This window comes from Acinonyx jubatus, chromosome A1 (assembly GCF_027475565.1).
Source record: "Acinonyx jubatus isolate Ajub_Pintada_27869175 chromosome A1, VMU_Ajub_asm_v1.0, whole genome shotgun sequence".
Classification (NCBI taxonomy): domain Eukaryota; kingdom Metazoa; phylum Chordata; class Mammalia; order Carnivora; family Felidae; genus Acinonyx; species Acinonyx jubatus.
Window position 1 is genome coordinate 1,819,562 of NC_069380.1, and position 20,879 is coordinate 1,840,440.

At 38.6% G+C, this 20,879-nt stretch overlaps 1 protein-coding gene across 4 annotated transcripts in view; it reads right to left on the reverse strand.

The window, feature by feature from the left end:
* XPO4 (exportin 4) overlaps positions 1-20,879 on the reverse strand; it is a 115,021-nt gene that overhangs the window by 39,475 nt on the left and 54,667 nt on the right. For all 4 annotated transcript variants that reach the window (XM_053205585.1, XM_053205688.1, XM_053205649.1 and 1 more), the window contains one exon: positions 4,901-5,013. In XM_053205585.1, the coding sequence (XP_053061560.1) occupies positions 4,901-5,013 (113 nt within the window). The remainder of the gene's footprint in view (positions 1-4,900; positions 5,014-20,879) is intronic.

Genomic DNA, 20,879 nt, shown 5'->3' on the forward strand with positions numbered 1-20,879 from the left:
TTGAAAATTGCCCCTCAGTCCACTTTACATTACAGGCCATGATTTTTTAAACATATCGAGTAATTTTTAACTGAGGGCTACCTACATTTTGAAAATTGAACTGTCTCCAGGATGTTATGACAAAGAGAGAAACAGATGCCAGCCAGTCAGACATACTGCCTTCTTCTAAAAACAGCAACGACGACAGTCATCTGTATTATGCTAACTATGCCTAGCTACAGCTTCTTGCTAAAGTTAGCAGACAAGTTCAATCAGGAGTATATAGATGCTGCTTTAGTACAAGTAAACAGTTGTACACTTAGAAAAGCAATTTACCTTTCCATCACCAGACACTCACTCACTCAACTAGTACATAAGCACACTCTTGCATTAACTCTGACATTGCCACAATTTGTCTGAATCTCATTTTATCCTGTACACACTGCTATGAGTAAGGGCTAAACGTTTTTTTAATTTTACTTAGTCCACTTTAAGCCTCATCTAGATTTTATATCAGTGATGCAACACTGATGTGAAACACCTCGTACACAGTATTCTGTTTGAAGGACATCAATTACTGCTCCCTAATTTTACACGGTTATTAATATTCTCAGATTTTAAAGACGTTTCATTGCTTAAATCTGACACAATTAATCATAATTAAGGAAAATACACTTAGTAAAGAAATTACAGGGGCATCCGGGTGGCTCAGTCGGCCGAGTGGTTGACTCTTGGTCATGATCTCAGTTCCTGAGATCGAGCCCTGCGTCGGGGCTCTATGCTGACAGCAGGGAGCCCGTTTGGGATTCTCTCTCTCTCTCTCTCTCTCTCTCTCTCTCTCTCTCCCTCTCTGCGCCCCTCCCTTGCTCGTGTGTGCTCTCGCTCCCTCTCAAAAATAAATAAACTCGGAAAAAAAAAAAAAAGAACTTATAGGTATTTTTTATCTTAATCCACCAACCACATTGATGGCAACCATCTTCTATTTTCCACAAGCATTTGACTTCTGCGGCCCTTCTTTTCTTACACAAATTTCTTTGCTTTCTGAATGTCACAAAATTTTAAACACTTGTGCTCTATTTGTTTCAAGTTATGTTCACTTCAACTCTGAAATCATTTATAAATTACTTGCCGTTAGAATATTTCTTATAAATATTCACAGGTACACTTTTGGTACCCAGGTACACAGCAAACAGGTAATAAACCCTTATTCACTGATTGATTCTATGACTCTTTAAACCTTGAACTTCTTAAGGCTCTAGGATATTTAAAATACTAAAGAGTTACAAAGTTAATTGAGACGCTTGAAATACACCACCCTCTTTGGTCTCCAACAGGGGCTGGAAAACCACAGCCGATGGCCGAGTCTGGCCTCCTGCTCATGTTTGTATGGCCTGTAGAATGGTTTCTACATATTTATATGGTTGGGAAAAACAAAACCAAAGAATAACAAAATCTCAAGACATATGACAATTAAACAAAATCCACATTTTGATGGCTGTTACAAAAGTTTTGCAGGAACACTGCCCCGCTTGTTTGTTTAGGTATCGGCTATGCTGCTTCTGCTCCACAAAGGGCTTCTGTACTACAAAGGCAGAGCTGAACAGCTGCCTCAGAGAACAGGTGACCAGCAAAGCCTAATGTTTACTACCTGGCCTTTACAGAAAAAGTCTGCCAATCCCTGGTCTAGAATAACACAAATGTTTCCCAAAATATGTTCTATTACATTTTAAGTTTTATATAGTAAAAGTATAATGCACAAATTCATATAATCTACATTGTCCAGTTCATGAACTTTTGAACACAACTCATTTTTAAGTTCCTTATCTGAAAAGTCTAACTCAATTTCATCATGCTGTTTAACCTAATCAACATTTAAGCATGTTATCCAGGGGTACATTCAACCAATGGATACAATGCAATCTGGGACAATAGAGGGTTTCTTTTCTACCAATAGAGAGCCAAATGGTTATTCATTACTGGTCCAGAAGTGAGGAATCAAAAGAAATGATGAGTGAAATGGCTAATCTGATGATGTAATACAATCAAATAAAAATAAAGAACTACCACAGAGCCTGCATGTACTGTTCAAACTTAATTTATGTTCTCTGAAATGTGAACCATATAAAACTCATGATACATAATGATTAGTTCTTGCGTAATACAGTAGACTCCTGCCCTTCTTCCAATGTCAGCCTTACAAAGGAGTTCTTCCGCAACGGAACCATGTGACACAAATTAAAAACTGAATTCATCACCTGAGTAGGGAAAGCAGAGGGCTAAGGAAACGCAAAGTCTAACAGAACACCCACAGAGGTGAATGGTGAAGCAAGACAAGAATAAACAGAAGCAAGTCAGTAAGACGATAAATTCTACTGGAACATGCTGGATCTGAGATGTTTGTAGGCCTTCCAAATTAAAACATCCAGTAAGCACTTGGATTATAAGGCTCTGGAACTTTGGAGCAGCCTGTGCTGAATATAGATTTAGGAGTCATCGGTGCAGAAGTGGCAGTTGAAGTCCTACGTGTGGAAGAGATAGTCCGAGGAGAGTGTATGCAGTCGGCAGGGTTGAGAACTGAGACAGAACACTAGCAGTTTGGCAATGAGCAGAGAAAAACAGAGAGCATAAATGAGGTCAAGAAGGATCAGCCAAGAAGGTAGGAGGAAAAACTAACCAGAGTGGTTCTTCCAATACCTCGTGGAAGAAAGAAAAACTGAGACATCTGTAAACTTCTGAGGGGCAGAATGTCACCTCGAGTGTTTCTCGATTCAGATGTGACCAACATATTTAAAGTTTTCATTCCGTTCAATAGTGTATTTGTGTCTATATACTCAAATCTAGAGAAACGGGGACAACCAATGGAACACTGCTTTCTATTCGGTAACGAACTCACGATTGAAAATAAGTTTAACAAAACCCGAACGAAATAAAAAGATTAGCCCCCCTGTCATCTCTGTAACAACTGACAAACTAAAGTTGCTTATCAACTCCTCAAACGAAAGTACCAGGCCCCAGACACAAAACTGCTAAAATGACAATGCAAAAAGGGTTAACTTTCAGGCTGAGAAGCCATCTGCGTGTGGTGGTTCGCAGCTGACGGGAACAGCTGTCTGCTTTGTCTAGACAGCTGCTCGGATTCGGGGTAGCTGTTTCCAGTACCGCCAGCAAGTTTTGCACCTTTTCAAAAACTGCTGGAATGGGCTCTTCTTTCAGTCAAACGAACAACACAAAGAAGTGAACTCGGATACGTATCGAAACAATTTCTGTCAGATACGGCAGGTGCTAGAACCTGTTAATTTAGTTACAACTGCCTCTTTGATACTGATATGCTTTCGGCCACCATTGCTCCGATTTACAGAATATACGGCAAGGTAATGAAGCCCCAGCATTTCTATAGAAAGCGTTTTTATGTATACAACCATGGACGAACAACCTTATTCTAGGTATTTTAAAATACGTACCATAGAACTACAATATTTTACATGGTTCAATCGAGAAGGGAAGGCAGTTGTAAGGATAGTAAATAATATTTTTCAAACGAATAAAAAGGTGAGAAACTAAAATGGTTGGGATTAAAACAGCTTCCATTTTTTTCTTCTTAACTGGTCTTTATTGGACGTTTGCCCCAGTCATTACATCTAACTTGTGTGCTTAGGCTCTTAACAGATTGAAATCCACATCCCTCTCCCCTCCACACACATACATTTCTTTCACCAGCCTTTGACTATTACAGTGGGGACCCTCATGAACAAACATGGGGACGTACAGCCTACTTCTTTCTAAAAGTTTTTTGATAGAGACAGAGCGTGAGTAGGGGAAGGGCAGAGGAAGGGGGAGACACAGAATGCGAGGCAGGCTCCAGGCTCTGAGCCGTCAGCCCAGAGCCCGACGCGGGGCTCGCACTCACGGACCGCGAGATCGTGCCCTGAGCCGAAGTCGGCCGCTGAAGCCTGGGCCACCCAGGCGCCCCGAGCCTACTTCTTTCTGGCAGATAATAAACAAGACCATGTGAAGTTATAATCGAAATAAATTGCCATTCAAAAACGCTACCTCGACCCACGGCTGATAAATGAGCACATGAAGTGCACTCTACTCTGTTATGGCAGTTCTTCAACTGTCGTCCAGGGGCCCTGACACACGGCTAAGACCACGTCAGCTTGTGTGTAAGGGCGAAACTGCTTCCACACTGGCACTAGCACACTGTCGCACATGTACACAGTGGAGTTTCCTCCAGGTTACTTGACCTGCGATATTACAACCAGCTGGATGTAGAAGCAGATCTGAGAATCCGTCTTCAGGTAAGCATGACATTAGAGTTTTACGAAAATATAAAACAACGCCACTCTTCAGTAAACTTTTCTTTTTCCAAAAATACAGCTGTTCATTAAAATGCTATTTGCGTTAATATGTAATGGTTTGGGTACTATTTTTTTTTCTAAGATTTTAAGCAATCTCCCCACCCAACAGGGGGCCTGAACCCACAATCCTGAGATCAAGAATCACATGCTCCACTGACTGAGCCAGCCACATGCCCCTCCCATTGCTACTTTTACATGAATCAACAAGTCATTTTTTAAAGTTTTTCGTTTGAAATTTTAATGTGGTAAATATTAGCAGTTATATCCCCATAAACAAAAGCTCTTCGGGGTCTTCAATAATTTTTAAGACTGTAAAGGTCTTCTGAGATCAAAAAGTCTGAGAATATCAGCTCCAAGATATTCATACTTCTATAACACTTTTATAAATTACCAAGAACATTTCTCTGTAATTTCTATTTAAGCAGATGTATCGATTAGGAGGAAGGGTTTAAAGGAGAAAAGCAACCTGTCCTGTTTTACTTAGGACAAACACAGAAGCATGTACTCTTTTCGGTGGCACTCTTCCTTGGCCTTCACCACCAGAAATGAAAAGCAAGACTTACTGTGAAAAACAGCTCCATAACTCTGCTATCCAGAAGAGTCTCCCGCCAGGACTCTGTTGGCTTTAACAGCACATTTTGCGAAGATTCAAACATAGCTATATAATGTCTGCCCAGTTATCTGGTGTCAAGGTCAACAACAATAACATTCTTACTTTGTCTAAAGTATAAGTATATCCTAAATATAACAGGAGCCATCCAGAAAGAATGTAATGGAAACAGTTTAAGCCTCTTCACATATGCTACATAATTCATGCATGAAGCTTAGGAATAAAAGGCATTAAGTGCTTAAAAAAAAAAAAAAAGAAAGAACTCTACAGAAAATATAAGGTAACAGTTTCATCAGAACTACATGTCATGCTGCAGGGATATAAAAACTTCGATGATCAGAGATGCTAATGGTGGCAACAGAAGGAAAAACATGCATGTAAAACAGATGTCAAAATTCAAGCAAAAAAGGAAAATCAATTTCTGCATATTTATCCCACCATTTCCCCCCAATATCTTAAAACAGCTCAAACCACATATACAAAATGAGTCTCACAATAGACTACTTGGAAAAACAGCATTTCCACAAGAAATATATTATTTGGGAAACAAAAAAAGAACAAGAATATATAGCATACTGAAGCAGAAAAACTCCCACATATCAGATTATGCAAACACCACTTTCAGACAAATACCTAGTTTACAGACAACTCTACAGGTGCTCATTTACAATTCCCATGGACTAAAAAGCCACTTTGCTGGTGCTCAAGTGTTTCAACATCAAACGTACCCCGAATAGAATAGCATCTTCGCCATATAGAAGTTAACCAGTAACCATCACATATTTCTAAGTGTGCACGAACATAATCCACTCAATGACACTGACGTAGAAACTGAGGTTTTAAGGAAAGGGAGAGCTGTCTGGACATAAACACAGTAGTTATGCCACTGCACTGGTAACAAATGTCCAGCTAAGTACATCAACTAAGGCAACATTTGCATCACTCAATGAGAAATTTCGCCAACAGTTATCCAAAACTGCAGCTTCCAAAAATCAGACACAAGTTCAAATGCTGTATTTTCATTAAAGCCCAAATCACTAACAGAGAATATTAAAAGACCGTGATAATGCTGTGGAAACTATTTTATAAAAGATTATTACTTAACTCTCTTTTGAAACATCTAATATTTTGTCTCTGTAGAGCAAGGGGGAAATGGCGAATTGTTTCAGAAGTCTGCTTGCTTGTTTCTGAAAAAATATTTCTGCTCCAAAACGTTCTGCAACTCCATCTGACTGATGAATAAAAGTGAAACTCAAGTCAGAGTCACTTAAATTTCACTTTTCTCTTCCTTCATCTGCCACCTTGTGGAGGTGCAGGGAACGGGTTGGAAGCCACAAGAAGAACTGTTAGAACTGGGAATGGAGTAAGCCTGGGTTTTGAAAAGACGGAAAAAAAAATCAGCCCACAAATGCTAAGCTTTAGTGTGTCAATAGTTATTAAAATGATTTCACTTTCTCACCAGGCACCTATTCTGGTCTCACGTTATTCACAGTGTGTTGTGCACTCAGAATATGCAGGCTGAATACTACGTATTTTATTTAACATGTCTAAAAACAAAGGCTTGATTATCTTTTAGAGAAACAAAATGAAATATTCGTGGATGAAACCACATAATGTCTAGGATTTGCTTCACAATTATCTAAGGACGGAAAGAGTACAGATGAAACAAGAATTTAAAGCTGTTGAAGCTGGATATTTATTTTTGTACATCTTTGAAATTTTCCACAATAAAAGGCTGGAGCCTAAAAAAAGGAGGAGGCTTGAGCATAGGAAATAAAGTACCCGAGTAAGGCAATAAATTCTTTGCGCTTCATAAAACCGATTTCACTTCATCTTTTCCAGTTTTATTCCCCTTAAATTTCAATGTCCCGTTTTATTAATAAAAAGGTAATGATTTTGATATATACTGTTCATTAATGGAAAATATTTATTACTTATGCTAAGTACTATGTTGAGCAGAGATGCATAAAGAAAATCGTGACAATCCAGTTCCAATTTTTTAGGAGTTTGCAATCTTACATTAAAATGGTAACAACTTGTTATTTTGTTGAATATCCAGATCTAACAAACTAAATACACGTGTACAATTTTACTAAATATTTTCACCGAGAAAAATAACAATTTATTAATACTTTATATGCTTACATAAGGTATAGATTTCTTTTTACGTTAGGGGGATATGAGACACATTCACATAACCATAGTAAAGTGGTTAGTCTCAAAGGAGACCATTTGCCCGTTTTCTTGTCAATACAGCCACCGAGGCAGCCAGCAAACGCAAGCTGCTCTAAGAAAGGCAAATACTTCAGGTGCTGGTCAACTGCCAGAGAAAGTTAAAATCTATAACCCCGAAGAACGCTACCCAGACAGTTTAAGCACAGAGGGAGAATACTGGCAGAAGCAAAGGGAGCAATACTTACGGAGTCTGCTAGTCTTGGAAATAAGGCCAATCTCATTCCAAGAGGGTAAAGAATCTCCCATATCCTAACTAGGCCAGTGCTAGTCGACAAGGGGTTGGCCACTGTTCTTCAGTGAGTGGAAGGTGAACACTTCAAAGATTAGTAAGCATTGCAAAAGGAAACAAAACCTAAACCAAGATACTTGTGTAATTCTCTTTTCTACCCTTGATTTAGAAACTGTGTATGCTCCATAAATTCTTTCGGATTTCAAAGATTTATATTAACAGAAAATGGAAAGACACACATGCCAGCGAGGGCTTTTTCCAGGCATGAAATGGACATAACTGCAATTGCTCACCTAAACACAGGGTTCAAAATCATTTTCAAACATTTAAGTTTTTAAAAATCCTGGTTCCAGCTTCCCTGTTCTTGGTCTGTCTTAAGCATACTTTTCCTGGTGCCTCGTATGTATGGCCAAATGTGCTTTAAAAGCTGACAATCAGCGTATTCTTTAAATGATGTCAATTCCTTACATTTTGCTAACAGCACATGGAGATCTGTGAGGTTGATATCTGACACCTGTCAGGAAATACCTTTCCCCCCAGTTATTTTAAATTTCATTTGAGTTTTGTTTTCCAACTCCAAACCTAGAAGGGGCTTTTATCTCTGGCATGGTATTTGCCTTCTACTAGAAGGCTCATTCATAACACACTTTGCTAAGAGGTTACCCTAACTGTTCTTTGAAGAATTGCTCTGCAACACTGCAAACTTAACTACCTTCTCTTTTAAGTCAGCCCGGCACAGCCACTAACACCATTTCATCATAATAAAATTGCACATATACTCCCGTTGGTACATACAGTAAGATACAACCACGTGTATCCATGTGACCATTCCCAAAAGCATTTTAATAAAAACTTGAAAAAAAAAAACAAAACAAAAACAAAGCAGTGTCATAATAACGGATGGAGCAAATTTTTAAGAACAGAGCTATTCAGACAAGAAAGACATGTTTTAGGTGGCAGACTGTGCTGTGAGCTGCTGAAGTGCTTGCCTTTGAATGAGAGGCTCTGAGGGTCCTTCCGAGTACTTGAAATACTGTTACTATGGATGTACAAGTATTACTTGGCAACTTAAAAAAGAAGTGAGAAGCACATCACAGTGTGAAAAGAACAGTCATATACAGATCTGGACCACATCTGTACACTCAAAATGTAAAAAATTCAGGTATTTCAATTTTTAATTTGTTACTGCCAATTCACTATTTCTGTGTGTATGCGTGTGTGTGCGTGTGTGTGTGTGTGTGTGTGTGTGTATGAGTGCATATATATATATATATATGTATATATGACACCCCAAAATATCACTTCTCCAGATAATTCACAGTGTAGCTTACTTTAAAAACAAAACAAAGACTACCTCTAAAATTCAGAGATCTATCTAGCATTTCTATTCTTAAGACAACAATTTAAAAAATGATGTCAAGTTTAAGTAAAGCAAAAGTGTCTTTCAAAAACAAGTTTCCTTTTCAAAAGTTTCGATTTATACCACTACATTAACGCGTCATAATATCTAAACATTATACTGCTTTACCTTTTTAATCCAAATGTGTCACTAATGAAAGAGAAGTCTGACAATGAAATGATTATTTACTAATTAATCATTCATTATACATTTTATACGCCTGTCAGATTTTACAAGACGTATAAGTCACAACAGATTGATACTGGTTAAATAGCTATCATTTACCAAAATCTGCATCAGATTCTAAATCGAGAATCTTCTTGGGCTATGGCTTTAAACATTTATCTACAATAAATACTGAACTCAAGTAATTTATATTAAAAAAAAATTTTTTTTCAATGTTTATTTTTATTTTTGAGACAGAGAGAGAGTATGAATGGGGGAGGGTCAGAGAGAGAGAGGGAGACACAGAATCTGGCTTGAACTCACGAACCGCGAGATCATGACCTGAGCCGAAGTCGGACGCTTAACCCACTGAGCCACCCAGGCGCCCCAATAATTTATATTTTGTATCAGAATAATTCATTTGTAACCAAAGAAAATAAAGTGCAGTAAGACAGCCATACAGAGAGCTGCTTTCAGTCTTTTAATGATCCTATGTCTTTTCAAAAATCTGTCATCCACATCTAATCTTACTTTACCTTCCCATACTTTCACCAGATTCAAAAATCACGAGTTACAGGGCAATGATGTCTCTGTCACTGTACCAAATAGAAGCCCGCAAGGGTTCAAATTCTGAAGTGCTAAAACCCAAGCAGTCATCTAAGCTCAACACTACCTTAACCCTCTAGAAAATCAGCTGTAGTCAGATGTAAATTCAACTGCACCTCAGAACAGTGAAGTATTAACTCTATGTTCTCTACCCTCTCTTCACAACGATCCTATCGAGCTCTAAAATTCTCTTAGGGAAAGCTCAGCAAATTCGAAGAACTCAAAGGCATATAAATGTACCACCTGTCCTATTTTATAACTATATGACCGGAGACAAACACACCAGGCTGAGAGCCAGAAGGACAGAATCGAATCCCACCCTGCTACGGAGAGTCACCGGAGTCCCGAGCAACAAGTCTCGAGGTTTGAAACAACAAACGGTATTATCAGTAAGCACATATCTTAATATGAGAGGAGAAAAGTCATCTTTGGAAATACACGGGTCCTTATGTATGCAAATAAGTTCTTGTTGGTCTAACGTCTTTCGTAAGGGTATCGTCTTGTGGCGGAAGCAGACTGTAAAAAGTCGATGAGTTATACAGTAACTGCGAATCATCCTCAAGCAACTGCAGAGAGTCTGAAAATTCCCGCAGCCTATTCTTATAACTACTTCATGATATAGGAAGATCCTGTGGCAACAATGAACATTTTACAAAAGTAATAAAAACTTTCATTTCTCCATCTTCCCATATTCTTTTCAAGCTACCTCATTTGTAAAACCAAGCTTCAGAAGCAAAGGGAAGCCAAGTTTTTCTTCTTAAATATTTAACCTCTGTCACTATAAACTCTTCTAACAACAAAAACGGTTATTTCTCTTTCTGGCACAACACAGAACCAATGAGCCCAGGCTTAGTAAGACAGCATTCAGCCCAAGTAACCAAAAGTCCTTTGAAATAAAGGAGAACTGGCCTCACCTGAATGTTTTCCCAAGCCTTCCCTGCAAATAGTAACATCGGCTTTACTGGAAATCCTAATTTAGGTGAAGGCTTCTATATCCCATTACTATTTTATGATCCAGTTAGCTTTACCCAAGAGACAGAGTTGAAATTTTTTTTTATCAAAACCAAATCAGATCCACAAAAACAGAATATCAATAAAAGGCAGTGTAACCAAACTAAAACAAGAAGTATTAAAGCCAACATACCAAACATACCTGCCAAACATTCTTATTACAAATGATACTGTCATTTATGATTAGCATTGCCAAAACCCTTAAGCATTTATGGACACCAGGTGAACTACTAGCTAAATAATCTTAGCAGCAAAAACAAACATCCAAGAACTGAAATAACACTTCAGAATCAAATCACCTTACCTCAATAATTAAATAACATATATTTGCTAAGCATCTATTACTACATGCCAGACTGTGCAAGGCGCTGAAACACAGTGAACAAAAAACATGACCCATGTTCTCATGAACTTCTAAATGAGTAAACAGATTTACTCAAATAAGCTACAAATGAAAACTTACAGCTGAGAAGTGAGCCAAGAGGAGAAAATCACATATAACATGCCTATGAGAAAACACAACAAAAGAAACCTGATTCAAGGTACACAACTGCGGCACACTTAGAGGTGATCAGGCGAAGGGGAGGGGTCCAGGCAGAAAAACCCATGTGAGAAGGTGCCATGGCAGAAAGGAAACGGCCTGAGAGAACAGCTTCACCAAATGAGCAAACAAGAGTTTTGAGAAAGAGGCAGAAATCAAACCACCCAGGACTGTAGAGCCCGTTTTTAAATTGGGATGATCCCATGACAGAGGATCACAGGACTAGGGACACTTTCTTTGGACAGTAGTGATCTGCAACAGAATGAAAAGCAGGTGGATTCTGTCTCAGTTTCCTTCAGCAGACTGAGATCGGGGCACAATGGCTGAGTAATTATGATTAGCTCAATGGGCAGGGGGTGATTCTAACATCTACCACAACCCAGGAGCCTAGTATACGTTGCTCCACCAGCCTGGGGTGGAGGACACTTTCATAAATCACCTTCTACACATGTAAAACCTAAATATAATAAGTCCTGAATAAAAATAAGGGTTTGTAGACGACACTGTATATATAATACTATTTTTAATCCACTAAACATAATATTTGAGCTAATAAACAAATTCAGCAACATTACATAGTACAAGATTAACATTAAAAATGTATTTCTAGGGGCGCTTGGGTGGCTCAGTGGTTAAATGTCCAACTTCGGCTTAGGTCATGATCTTGCGGTCCTTGAGTTCAAGCCCCGCTTCGGGCTCTGTGCTGACAGCTCAGAGCCTAGAGCCTGCTTCGGATTCTGTGTCTCCCTCTCTCCTTGCCCTTTCCCTGCTCGCTCGCTCACTCTCTCTCTCTCTCAAAAATAAACAAATAAACATTAAAAACAAATTTTAAAATGTATTCCTATGTACTAACAATGAATATGAAAATAATTTTAAAAACAACTCCATTTATAATTGAATTAAAAAGAATAAAATATACACGAATGAAGTTGACAAAAGAATTCCAAACGTTCTACTCCAAAAACTATAAAATATTGTTGGAAGAAGTTAAAGATCTAAATAAACAGAAAGATATCCCATGTTCATGGACCAGAAAATTTAACAATGTTAACATGACAATACTCCCAAAATTCATCTACAGACTTAGCACAATACCTATATCAAAATCCCAGCTGCCTTTCCTGCAGAAATTGATAAACTGATCCTAAATTGCATATGGAAATGCAAGGGACACAGAGAAGATAAAATAATCTTCAAAAAAAGAACAAAGTTAGAGAACTCACACTTCCTGATTTCAAAACTTACTACAAAGCTATAATAATCAAGACACTGTGGCAGTGGCACAGTAACAGACATAAAGACCAACAGAACAGAAATAAGGAGCCAGAAACAGACTGTCACATTTACAACTAGAAAATACTTTTTTTCAACAAATGATACAGGAACAACAGGATATTCAGCAAAAAAATGAAACTGGATCTTCACCTTTCACCATATACAAAAACTAACTTAAAATGATGACAGACCTAATGTATGACTGACCTAACTGTATGGGCTAAAAAACCATAAAACTCTTAGAAGAAAATAGAAGATTAAACCTTTGTGACCTTAAGTTAGGGCGCCTGGGTGGCTCAGTTGGTTGAGCATCCCAACTCTTAATTTCAGATCAGGTCATGATCCCAGGGTCACGGGATCGATCCCCACATTGGGTTCTATGCTAAGTGTGCTTGAGATTCATATTCATTCTCTCTCTCTCTCTCTCTCTCTCTCTCTCTCTCTCTCTCCAACTCCCTTCTCCCTTGCTCCTGCATTCTAAAGATAAAGGACAAGGACAAAGTCAGAGGACTGACACAATCCAACTTACTATAAAGCTACAACAATTAAGACAGTGTGGTATTGGAAAAAGAATGGACAAACAGATAAATGGAACAGATAAAGAGATTAGAAACAGACCCACATAAATATAGTCAAATAATCTTTAATAGAGGGGCAAAGGTAATACAACGGGGTAAAGACAGTCTTTTCAACAAATAATGTTTGAACACTGGACCTTTAATGCAAAAAAAAACAAAAAAAACAAAAGCAAATTTAGACACAAACCTTACACCCTTTACAAAAATTTGCTTAAAACGCATCACAGACCGAAATGTAAAACACAAAACTAAAACTCCTAGAATATAGGAGAAAATCTAGACGAACAATGACTTGACAATGCCCTTTTAGATACAATACCGAAGTCACGATCCAGGACAGAAAAAAATGGTAGGATGAACTTCATTAAAATTAAAAACGTCTGCTCTGTGAAGGAAATGTTAACAGAATAAGACAGCAAGCCACAGATTAGTCGAATATATTTGCAAAAGATATTTCTGGTAAAAGACTGTTATACTATCCCAAACCCACAAAAACCTTTAAAGTTCAACAATAAGAAAAACAGCCTGGTTGAAAAAATGGGCCAGACCTTACCAGACACGTCACCAAAGATATACAGGTGGCAGTAAGCACGTGGACAGATGCTCCACGTCGTGGTCACCAGGGATATATGCAAATTAACACAACAGTAAGATACCAGTGCAACCTACCCCTTTGGCCAAAATCTAGAGGAGACAACACCAAAAGCTTGCAAGGACGTGTGGCTGAAGGAACACTCATCCCTTGCTGGTGGGAGTGCAGAACCATGCAGCCACTTTTGAGGTCAGTGTGGCAGTTTCGTATAAAACGAAACATACTCTTACCAAACAACCCAGCAATTGTGCTCCTGGGCATTTACAGAAAGGAGCTGAAAATTTTTGTTCACACAAAAACCTGCAAATGCATGTGGAGCCATTACTGCTAAAACTTAGGGGGAAAGAAGGATACGGGAAATCTCTGTACCTTCTGCTCAATAGTGCTATGAAACTAAAATTCCTCTTCAAAAAGTCTATTAAAAAAAAATCTCTCTTGGGAATACAAGCTGGTGCAGCCGCTCTGGAAAACAGGATGGAGGTTCCTCAAAAAGCTGAAAGTCGAACTACCCTATGACCCAGCAGTTGCACTACGAGGTATTTACCCAAGGGATGCAGGTGTGCTGTTTCGAAGGGACACAGGCACCCCCGTGTTTATAGCAGCGCTATCGACAATAGCCAAAGTAAGGAAAGAGCCCAAATGTCCATCGATGGATGAATGGATAAAGAAGATGTGGTGTGTGTGTGTGTGTGTGTGTATGTAAATATATATAAAATATATATATGTACGTACATACATATTATATATAGTACACTGTACATACATAATATATATACACACATACATACATACATACACACAATGGAGTATTACTCGGCACTCAAAAAGAATGAAATCTTGCCGTTTGCAACTACGTGGATGGAACTGGAGGGTATTATGCTAAGTGAAATTAGTCAGAGAAAGGCAAAAATCATATGACTTCACTCATATGAGGACTTAACAGATGTCAAGAAGAGACAGAACAGATGAACATATGGGAAGGGAAACAAAAATAATATCAAAACAGGGAGGGGAACAAAACAAAAGAGACTCATAAATATGGAGAGCAAACAGAGGGTCACTGGAGGGAGTGGGCGGGGAGGGGGATGGGCTAAATGGGTAAGGGGAATTAAGTAATCTACTCCTGAAATCATCGTTGCACTGTATGCTAATTTGGATATAAATTTAAAAAAATAAAATTAAAATTAAAAAAAATCTTTCTGACCTTAAGTTATAGACAGAGCTGTCTTATAAATATATCCAAAAGCAGAAACAACAAAAGAAAAACAGATAAATCAGACATCATCAAAATTAAAAAATTTCTATGTTTCAAAGGCCATTACCAATAAAGTAAAAAAGACAACCAACAAAATAGGAGAACTTACTTTAGATTTTAATAATATATACAGGACTCTTACAACTCAAAGATTAAAAAAAAGACTAACTCAATTTAAAAATGAACAAAGGATCTGAACAGATAGTTCTTTAAAGATACACAAATGACCAAAAAAACCCCAAATGAAATGATGCTCAATAGCATTTATCAATAGGGTAAGGCAATTCTTAAGCCACAACAAGATACCACTTTGTATGAAACAAGATGGTTATAAACAAAAAATCAGAAACAAATGTTGGTAAGGATGCAGACAAAATGGAATACTCATATACTACAATGTTAATGCAGAAGTAGTGTAGCTATCGTGAGAAACAGTCTGATAGTTCCTCAAAATGTTAAATAACAGTTATCATATGACCTAGCAATTCCACTCCTGCATATACACCCAAGAGAAATGGAAACATACATCCACAAGTATGGAAAAAGATGTTCTCAGCAGCAGCATTCTGTACTGGAAATTATTTTAAAGCAATGGAAAGAACTCAAATGACCATCGACCGATCAGATGAACAGAGAAATAAAACACAGTACTATGCACACAGTGGAATATTACTTGGCAATAAAAAGGAATGGAATACGGATACATGCTACAACATGAATAAACCTCAAAAACATGCCACATAAAAGTGACAAAAAACCCACGTATTGTATGGTTCCATTTATTTATTTGTTTGTTTGTTTGTTTTATTTATTTTTGAGAATGAGAGAGAGAGAGCGAGAGCAAACACGTGATCAGGGGAGGGACAGAGAGAAAGAGAGCCATAGAATCCGAAGCAGGCTCCAGGTTCTGAGCCATCAGCACAGAGACTGACGTGGGGCTCAAACCCATGAACTTCAAGATCATGACCTGAGTTGAGGTCAGATGCTTAACATTAGACCGAGCCACCCAGGCACCCCTGTATGGTTCCATTTAAATAAAACATCCAGAATAACAATTATCTATAGAGACAGAATGTGGATTAGCAGTTGCTATTAAAAGGGAGTGGAGGTGAGTGGGAATGCAGGGTGGGAATGTTCAAGGGTATGCTATGGGGTTTCTTATTGGAGTGATAAATATTCCCTATATCAATGGTGGTGATGGTTGCACAACTCTGAGTAAACTTTAAAGAAAACACTTAACTGTACATTTTAAATGTGTGACTTGTATGGTATGTGAATTATATCACAATGATTTTTAAAAAAAGCAATATATCTTAGGTCTCAAAATTTATGCTATGTCCACATGTATCTTTTTTTTAAAAATTCCAAACTTAAGTTTTTATTTTTTTTTTATTTTCTTTAAAAAAAAATTTTTTTAACGTTTATTTATTTTTGAGACAGAGAGAGACAGAGCATGAACGGGGAAGGGTCAGAGAGAGGGAGACACAGAATCTGTAACAGGCTCCAGGCTCTGAGCCGTCAGCACAGAGCCCGACGCGGGGCTCGAACTCACGGACCGCGAGATCATGACCTGAGCCGAAGTCGGCCGCTTAACCAACTGAGCCACCCAGGCGCCCCAAACTTAAGTTTTTAAATATGAATCCTCAATTAAGCATACAGTTGTAGGACTTTGTTTTTTTAATGATTTTATTTTTAAGTAATCTCTACACCCAATGTGGGGCTTTAACCCACAATCCCAAGATCAAGAGTCACATGGGGGCACCTGTGTGGCTCAGTCAGTTGACCTTCTGACTTCGGCTCAGGTCATGATCTCGCGGTTCATGGGTTTGAGACTCGTGTCGGGCTCTGTGCTGACAGCTCGGAGCCTGGAGCCTGCTTCGGATTCTGTGTCTCCCTGTCTCTGCACCTACCCTGCTAGCACTCTGTCTATCTCTCTGTCTGCCTCTCTCAAAAATAAACATTTAAAAAAAAGTCACATGTTCTATTCTTGGTGCCCCAAGAATACTTTTAATGAAACCACAAGACATAATGTACCAAGTAGACATTTTAGATGACTTATAAACATGGGTTTAAAATGTTAAAGTCTTCCATATATGACAATTCCCCACTTCCTTCTTTTTTGTGAAGGAAATTGATATATAATGAGGAATATTTACTATCCTCAGTGGATTAAAAAATAGAGAGCCTGGGGGCTCCTTGGTGGCTCAGTGGGTTAAGTGTCTGACTTCAGCTCAGGTCATGATCTCATGGTTCATGGGTTCAATCCCCAAGTCAGGCTCTGTGTTGACAGCTCAGAGCCTGGAGCCTGCTTCGGATTCTCTGTCTCCCTCTCTCTGTCCCTTCCCCTCTCACACTCTGTCGCTCAAAAATAAATAAACGTTAAAAAGAGAGAGAGAGAGCGCACGCGCCTAAGATTAAAAATGCAAAAGACTATAGTATATCATGTTTACCCCAATTAGATTACATTTCCATTACTTTCATACAGTTAACGCTACACATTTAGATGTGGATAAATGTTTTGGTGGTTAGGGCAGAGAACTTTCAAAGGTTATCTAGCTCTTTTTTGCATTCCATTCCAATATGTTGGTTACTTACCTATCCTAGTGTAGGATTAGCCATCAAAACAGATGTGAAGAAAGAGAAAAGGCCTAATTCCCTCTAACAAGCAACTTAAAAATCCGATTCAAGGCTGAGCTGCAGAATCACAATAATAATATTAATCACTGGTATATCCACCAGAACTGTCTAGGGTGGGTGGTTGTGTAATCTTCATATATAAAGATCACCCTATCAGCCCACTGTCAGTAGAACAGTGACTCTGCATTAACTGGTAACAGATTCGCACAAACACTTTTTTTCCCAGTGCAAATAATGGTCAAATCTGCTAAAGACAAATGATCAGGGTAGAAAGTACAGTTCTACCCATGGGAAAAGCAGTTTACTTAACCGATAAAAAGATTAAACCCACATGGTCTTAATGCTCTCTCTAAACCACAGCTTTCTAAAGCCAATGAAAAAACCCTGCCATCAAAATTAAAATGCATAGAAAGGCCTTCAAGAATTTACTGTAGATATTAATCAACAAAAACCCTGTATACAATTGTAATTTCTTGAGTATTCACTACTCACTCAAACCTAACACATGGGAAAAACATGGATTTAGTGGAGCTCTTTTACCATCTTCCCATCAATATCATTCTGCAAATAATACAATCTTAAACTCGATACTTCAGAGCACAGCACAGGATTACCATGTAAGTAGCGGCATTCATTAAGAATTTATTGAACTGATAACCTAGACAGTTCACGGAATTAAGAACTCAATGGATTCCTTTATAAATAATTAAGTAATTTTAAAGAAAGTCATTTTCTAATGAGAAATCCTGCATTTAAAGGAATTAAGTCAGATCTGCCCAACAGACACCTACATAAATGATCTAACTTACTGAGCCAAAGGGGCACCAAAAGACACTGCTCTTGGCGCACAGGGTTCAACTGTTAAGTTGCCTGTGGCCTTAAATTACTAAGCAATTAAGAGAGTTAAAAAGTTAAGCTTCCTCTTGGGGAGACTTTTTTCTTCTGCTCAATCCATTCCTCCCTGCTCCTGTATGGATTCGAACTACATAAAGTAGTAAGTGAAAAATCCATGGGCTCACGAAGAGAAAACAAAACTGCACAGCCCTGTTCATGCAGAAGCAAAGAACTTAGTGGGCATCCTCTTGTTCACTCTCCAACCACCTGCAGGTTGACATCAAAAATCAGTTTTGTTAACTGTCTCCTACAGCCAAAGGCCCTACTGTCTCTGGTAGTTATATGTAACTACAGTATGTATAATGGGATAATAACTGCAAGCCATTAGGGGGATATCACGGGCAAGAAAACAGATATAACAACTACCAAGTTCAAAGCTCAACTACAGAATATTTTTCAAAATATTATAGTATAGTGAACACATAATTTAGCATAATCAATCGTAACCTAAGATTGAAGGACTACTCTCGACATAACCTTTCCTTCTAATGGCCTGAAGTCAGAAATTCTTCTGGCTGGTTCCTCCTGGATATGTTTCTTGTAAAGCAGAAATATACCTGGAAGGATAATACAGCTACTTCATACACTGGTTAATGACTTTACAGATCGACTTTCCTTTTAAAGTGTACAATACCAGTATAAATAGAGAACAGTTCGGGGAAGAACTAAAAAAAAAAAAAAAGAATTGAAGAAGAAACTTCGTAATGGCTTTATACATCCTCTCTCTCCCTCCCTCTCTCTCTCTCACACACACACACACAGACAGACAGACACACACACACACACACACACACACTTAAAAACTCTATCAGTGGGGCGCCTGAGGGGCTCAGTCGGTTAAGCGTCCGACTTCGGCTCAGGTCATGATCTCACAGTTTGTGAGTTGGAGCCCCGCGTCGGGCTCTGGGCTGACAGCTCGGAGCCTGGAGCCCACTTCAGATGCTGTGTCTCCCTCTGTCTGCCCTCTGTTGCTTACACTCTCTCACATTATCTCAAAAATAAATAAACATTAAAAAAAATTTTTGTTTGACTCTATCAGATACTGATGTCTACCACTTTGCTCCCTACTTTTGAACAAACCTGGACAAAGCTGATCAAAACGGCATTTGAGAGCTAAGAAACTTGGGTCATGGTGGCAGGCATGCCATGCATCCTAAAGCTTACTATCTTCCTCACTACCTGAACTGCATCCTAGGCTATCTAAAAATCCACATCATTGGCTTATCTAGTACGTGTAAGATCGCATTTTCTCGCTTCAATTCTGACTTCTTTCCCTTGGGCAATAAATAGGTTCATCTCTCCAAAGTACAAAGTACAAACCCAAACCAAAGGTTCAAGTGTCTCAAATCCTCATTCCATTCCTCACAGTTCATGGTCTATGGAATATCTACACTTTCTACCTCATCAATGACCAATCACTACTCATTCACTGAAATGGCTTTTGCGCAATGCATAAACAGCTCTTCACATGACTATCTATGTCCCGATACCCAATCTACGTCTTCCCTGTCAGTATCAGAGTATGTCTATTACCTTTATTTTCTGAAACGCCCACGTATCTTTGCTTCCCAGACTACTCACCTAGTTATCCCCCTCTGCTTATCTAAACTGCCCACTGTCCTGCTCAATCTCTTTTGCTTCTTCCTGGTTCTTACTACTGTTGGAGCCAAAGATGCTACCACTGATCTTCTCTGCTTCTCTTTGATCTTTCTCACTCCCTTTACTTCAGTGGCTCCATAACAGGAATATCTCCCAAAACTTTATCCTCACCCTTAATCTCCCTCTATAACTTACCCTGACAACAGGCAGTTGATCCGTATGGCACGATTTCTAACCCTTGACATGACTGATATTTTTAAAGACTTGAGACTTCATTCACATACTACACAATTTACTCATTGACTGTACAACTCAACGGTTTTTCAAGTTATACGACTGTCACCATGATATAATTTTAGAACACTTTCATCTCCCAAATGGAGCTCTATGCACTTAAGCCATCATCTCCTACTTCCTCCAACCTCCTGGCCCTAGGTAACTACTCATCTGTCTGTCTCCACAGACCTGCCTACTCTGAACATTTCCTACGAATGGGATTCTACAACATGCAGTCTTTTGTGAATGAATTCTTTCACTTAAGATGTATGATGTTTCCAAGGTGTGTCCATTTTGTTGCATGTACCAGTACCAGCCTTCCTTTTTATTGATGAATAATATTCTGCTATGTGAGCAAACCACATTTATCCATTCATCAGTTGATGGCTACTTGGGTCACTTCCACTTGATGCCCATTATAAATAATACTGCTAAGTACATTCACATAAAAGTTTTTGTATGGGTCACTATTGACCTTTTGGGCACAGTAACTACTTCTCGTGGGAGCTGTCCTGTGCATTCTACGGTGTCTAGTAATACCCCTGGCCTCTACTCACCAGTTGCCTAAGTAGCACTCCCCTAGTTGTGATAACCAAATATGTCTCCAGACATGGCCAAATGTCCCAAGTGTGCAAAATCA